At 41.9% G+C, this 6,000-nt stretch overlaps 1 protein-coding gene across 1 annotated transcript in view; it reads right to left on the bottom strand.

Moving 5' to 3' along the window:
- Positions 1-1,786: 1,786 nt before the first annotated feature.
- tmx3b (thioredoxin related transmembrane protein 3b) overlaps positions 1,787-6,000 on the bottom strand; it is a 54,220-nt gene continuing 50,006 nt past the window's right edge. The window contains exon 16 of the mRNA XM_014180931.3: positions 1,787-2,343. Within this exon, the coding sequence (XP_014036406.2) occupies positions 2,071-2,343 (273 nt within the window). The 3' untranslated portion in view covers positions 1,787-2,070. The remainder of the gene's footprint in view (positions 2,344-6,000) is intronic.

The raw sequence follows: 6,000 nt of genomic DNA, 5'->3' as shown, positions 1-6,000 counted from the left end.
AATCTCAATTCAAACCCAATGAGCGGAGTTTGGCAGAGAATGGTAGGCAACTACAATGACCAGAATGCAAGGCAAGGGCATGTTGGTTTCCATAGTGCAGTTTCACAGTTGTCTTCTGAAAACCAAGATTAGTACTTGGGTTCGGGTGCCTAATTTTGTCAACTAAACGCTAGACACAAGCACAATAGACGGGCTAGCGGACGTCACGAAAACGATGCGCGTTCTTCAAGGGGTCAGAGGGCCGTGTGTTGTGATTCTGGATGGCCAGATAGCTAGCAACAATGACAAGGAGCTGCCATGTGAGGAATCGTAGCTAGCTAGTTTTATCTTGTTCTTGATACCAGGTCTTGTTTTTGAGGTGCTTTGACTGAAGTCATGTCTATGCTAATATGGCTCAAATTTGCTAGCCAACTAACAACTGTAACGGTCTATTTGAGATAAGTGCTCATTGTGCAAATGTATTGTTTTCGATAAACATTGGAGACTAAATATAGAACATTTTGTCATCTAACACAATCTGTTTTGCCCTATAGTTGCGCACGTGTCGGTTTTATTTCTAAACTATCAACACGTCTGTGAAATACGCTAAAGAAAAATGTAACAATTGTTAGGTAATATAGTTTTACTGGGTAACTTAACGAGAGGGCTGGAGATCACGTTTTTCGTAACACTTATATGACCTTGATCTAACATTTCATTAACATCAGTATGCCATGTATACATAAGACAAACCGTTGTAGTGGTTGATCTGGCATTGTTCATCAACCGTAGGTAATATCAAATACATGGTTTATGTCACGTCAATGCTTATGTAGGCCTAAGAATATAAACGCCACATGACCCTTTTATTGCAATGTACTGTCATTAAGTACTGTAAAAACTCCCAACAGGTTTTTGTCAGTGCATTGAGTAAACTCACACCGAATTGTATTGTAATCTCAGTGCATTTGGATGCAATCGGATACCATTTCCTTCCCAGAAACATAGCCTACCAGAACTAGTGATGGACAACAGGTGGTGAAGATCTTTCAGAGGAGAGCAAGAGCGGACCATTTTGGATCTGATCAGCCATTGTCTTCAAGTGTATTAGCATTCCATGTTTACATCCAAAATGGCACCCTATTCCCTATATAGTGCACTACCTTTGACCAGGCTGGTCAAAAGTAGTGCACTATATAGGGAATAGGGTGCCATTTCAGATCAACGAACCCATATTGATGTCATTAAGCATGTCTCCCATTACATTAACCATTGGCCATCTAAAATAGAGAAAAAACAACTTACTGTACAGTGTGACTATTTAAAAACTACAGCAGGGTAAATAAGCCAGACATCCCTTCAACCTTACATTATCCAGATTGTGGGCTATATTTATGTAATTGTTTGCATCATTTCCACTGTTTTACACTGTTCTATGAATAAGTGTCTGGAGTTACAAATGTGAGATTCCATTTGAAATGCATGAGAATTCATTTTATGGCAAATTTTCCTTCATGGGCACTTCCTCTGCAGTCGACTATGGGTAAATGGCAACATTCGGGGGGGGGGGGGGGGGGGGGTTTAATCAAAAGCTTTGATTTGGGAATTCTAAATTCCAACAGAACAAAGTGTATAAATCAATATCAAATATTTCAATGCCCTTGGACACGGGAAAAATGGGTCACCATTTTTTAACACAAATGCTACCTGATTCAAAGTATGGAATGACCCTGTGTAGTGGTTGTTTAAGAGACGATAATAATACATTTAGCTAAAATGTGGCTTATTTCCTTCCTTTCTTCTCTGCAACACTTATCAATGACTAATCTTTGTAATTCCATTTCAAAAAGGCTAATTTAATAAAGGACATGATTTTTTTTTAGTGCTTTGCCTAGCGGCTGACCTAACTGACTTATAAGATTCAATAGCAATAAAAAAACAGTCTGCGAAAAGAAAACAGTATGGCAGGGGGGAAAAAGGGATGATAAAGATGAAAAAAAATATATAAAACCACACATTGTTGATATGTGTCTGAGTTTCATGTTGCTGTATGTCAATAGGCCTGTTCCTCCGCCTCCACTACCCTTGGCATTAATCTGCTTTCTTGTCGTCCGGGTTCTTCTCCTCCTGCTCCTCCTCTTCCTCTCCGTCCTCCTCGGGGCCCTCCAGCTCTCCGGAGGCCTGCCGAGGCTCATCCTCCTCTTCGTCCTCCTCCTCCTCGTCGTCCTCCCTCTTCATGAGCTCCATGTCCTCCTGGCCATCGTCCGACTCGGCTGTGCAGATGCCATAGCACATCAGGCTGATCACGCCCAGCGGCAGACCAAACAGGAAACAGCCCAGCACTGGGGAGCTGCGAAACACAGACTGAGAGGAGGGAGGGGTGATCGGGGGAAAAGTTGAAGAGGAAGAGATGGAGAGATTGATAGAGAGAGAAAGAGAGAGGAGGTTTGGCAGTGGTGGACAGAAGGTAGGGTGGAACAGTGGAAAGAGTCAAATAGATTTATGCTGTTAGATTCTGGGTTAAACTTGGAACATTGCTATCCTAGAGACATGATACATCAGAAGTAAGACTATGGTATCTGAGGGGTGATAGACTGGTTTTTACATCAGAAGTTAATGGTTATCTGTAGGAGCCAGATGGCTTTGGAATGTGCTGGGTAGCCGGGAGGCAGTCACATGATTGCTATGGGTGGAGATCTTTGGGTTAGGCATCAAGGGGTTTGAGGTCAGGTCAGATCACCTTAAGGGAGAAGGAACGGTTTATTACCCCATCACTTCGTCTTCCTGTCGACCCATAAAAGATGTAAGGATTGGAGAGGAGGAGTGCCTAAATTGGAGTATATATACTTGTGGTGGAAACATGTTTTGTCTAATGCAGCTGTATTGATCCTCTGGGAAGAATTAAACTTGGTTAAGCTTTCATAGTGTTTTTTTTACTCTGATAATTAGATCCTAACAATGCCCTCTAAGCCCAAAACATAAACACATATTCAATGCCAAACATATCATTACCTAACATGCACGTTTTACTCTTGCCTTGCTCAGTTTTCCCTTCTAAAACAAGCTAAACGACCCTCACCTACAGACACACACGGTCACACACACAACCCCAGGAACCTCAAATATGACGCTATAATTTGCCCTCTTTGCTCAGCGTTCCCTTATAAACCAACCTAAATTAGCTTCACCTACGGGCACAGATGAGCTCAGGGCACTACTCCAGTGACGCACAATGTCTTCCTCTAAAATATAGATGAGTGGCAGTGAATCATTGGGCCTTAATAGAGCGGGTTGCAGGGGAGACAATGTGCCGAAAGGCAAGACATTTGGTCAAAGGCTGCTGTCATCCAGGAAGGAAAGGAAGAGAAATCCTGCCGACAACGCCAGGGGAAGAAGAGGGATGGTAATTGCCAGGCGTGTAATGTTAAAGATGGGTGTGCTATGCTAACTCATGCAGCATCATGAGTCATTGGGTCAAATGCAGACCGTCGCTTCCTTGCAGTGATGTGTGTTTGTGTGCACGCCGAGGGCAAGGTGATAGCTGCTTGCTCATCTCGTTCACTTTGAGTGACCAAGACTAGCATGGGCACTACTCAAAAGAAACTGAGTGCTTCACAATAAAAAATTATGACATTCAGACTCAACAAAAATAACGTCATCCTTCTTTCCTATTACAGATTTTAGTGAGGCATGCTTGAACTTCACACAAAGAAACTGTGAAACTTCAATACAACATTTCAAAAAGGTAATTTTAAACAAAAAAAAATAAACTGATTTCCCTTTTCCCCCCATCAGGTGACCATTTTTCCATCAATTTATTTTTCCTGCCAGATTACCATTTTTCTAAATATAATCTATCATTTTCTTTTCCATTTGAGGGTACCTTTAAGGTTTATTCTTGGTTTGGGTATAGTCTACTTTCTGTATAGCATTACGCTACTACATCCCATTTTCATTCATATCACACAGTCAGTCAAATAAACACTAGTCCTCCCTGTTACGAAACCAACTAGCTAGCCTACTGACTTCATACACTCGCTAAGTCTAGGGGTCCTAGGCCTAGCTATAACCTGATTTGATGTGTGCGGACCATGATGTATGCATCTGCCGAGGAGACAGCAACCTTACTTGGGTCCAGGGCTAGCTCAGTCTTGACTCCTTTGTCAGCCAGCTCAAACAAGTTATGGATGTTGAAAGTGGTGACAAAAATATATAAATACAAAAAAGAAAACTACACAAAGACATGCCCCAAAAAATAACGATTCAAACCAAAAGCCCAAATGGCCCTCAAACTGCAGCAGCCTCACGGCTATGCAAGCTGCCACACTGACTGATTACCCACACCTGTGCACAATCAACACTTAACAAAACTTCCTGGCAGAGCACAACACCTGACCCAGTTGGTGCTGTCACCTGGGGATGGAGTGTGAAAGTGGTAGTGTAGTGTCTAATTGTACTATAAGAACAGCTCAAAGAAAGATTTATTTTCTATCCTTACTCATTCCCTTCCCTCTCTTTCTGTCATCTTTTCTCTCTGTCACGGTTGCCACTTCCTTTTTCAATACACCACTCTTCTATTGATGAGTCATCTCCTTGTCATACTGGTAACTATCAGGGGAATAATAGTGGGCCTTATGACACATACTAGGGATGCACGATATATCGGTGAACATATCAGAATCGGCCAATATAAGCTAAAAATGCCAACATTGGTATCGGCCCAAGTCTAGTTTAACTGATGTCGTGCATACCTATATAACATAGGTTCATGACGTAATGACGCCATGTAAAATGTTGCGCTATACGTGCAACACAGCATTCCTAAACTAGCCCACAATGTATGATGTGTGGAGTAACAAAGAGTAACAAAATTTCAGCGAGACAAATCAAAAGCGAAATCCATTAAAGCCAAGATAATGGAATTCATTGCCCTTGACAATCAACCGTTCTCTGTCATGGGTGATGTTGGTTTTCGCCAACTGGTCAAGCCCCGATACACACTACCAAGTGCGCTATTCTTCAGATGTTGCCCTAACGGAGTTACACAGTAATAGCGTCACTGCTATTAACTTCACCACATACATACTATGGAACGTCGTTTGGGTCTTTGCGTGTCAAAAAAGATACAGTAGCACTGTCAAAGCTGTACAAAAAAAGCTAACCTCAGCCACGAACGATGTGTTTACAATACCGCGTTGGTAATAAAGCACAATTTGTTCGACCGCAACTTCTGGGGTAGCTAGCTTTAGCTTGGTACCTAGCTAGCACCAATACAACCAGCTTGAAAACAATGACCAGAAGAACCTGCAGTCATTTTCATTATTCTTAGCAATGATTTAGGAATCCTTGTGAGTAAGTATTAGCTAGGTTGCCACTTATTGTTCGCCTATTGAAATTGAACTTCAGTTCATGAAAATAACTAGCTGGTCAGCAACTTAACCCGTTATGGCTAGGGGGCAGTATTTTCACGGCCGATTAAAAAAACGTACCCGATTTAATCTGATTATTACTCCTGCCCAGAAACTAGAATATGCATATAATTATTACCTTTGGATAGAAAACACTCCAAAGTTTCTAAAACTGTTTGAATGGTGCCTGTGAGTATAACAGAACTCATTTGGCAGGCCAAAACCTGATTAGATTCTGTACAGGAAGTACCCTGTCTGACCATTTCTTGGCCTTGTTGATTATCTCTATCCAATACAGGGGATCTCTGATGTTACGTGACACTTCCTACGGCTCCCATGGGCTCTCAGAAGGCGGCAAAAAGCTGAATCGTGGCTTTGCAGGCTCTGGCTGAAAAACATTAGCGCGTTTGGATAGTGGCCAGTCACAGTACTATGAAACTCAGGCTCGTGCACGAGGGGATCCCATGCTTTTATTTTCTCTCTCTTTGTACGTATACACGCTTTCCCGGTCGGAATATTATCGCTTTTTTACGAGAAAAATGGCATAAAAATGTATTTTAAACAGCGGTTGACATGCTTCAAAGTACGGTAATGGAATATTTACAATTTTTTT

This window comes from Salmo salar, chromosome 29, assembly GCF_965601325.2.
Source record: "Salmo salar chromosome 29, fSalSal1, whole genome shotgun sequence".
NCBI classification, from domain to species: Eukaryota; Metazoa; Chordata; class Actinopteri; order Salmoniformes; family Salmonidae; genus Salmo; species Salmo salar.
Note: the sequence above shows the minus strand (reverse complement) of the source record. Positions and strands in the feature narration are given on the sequence as shown.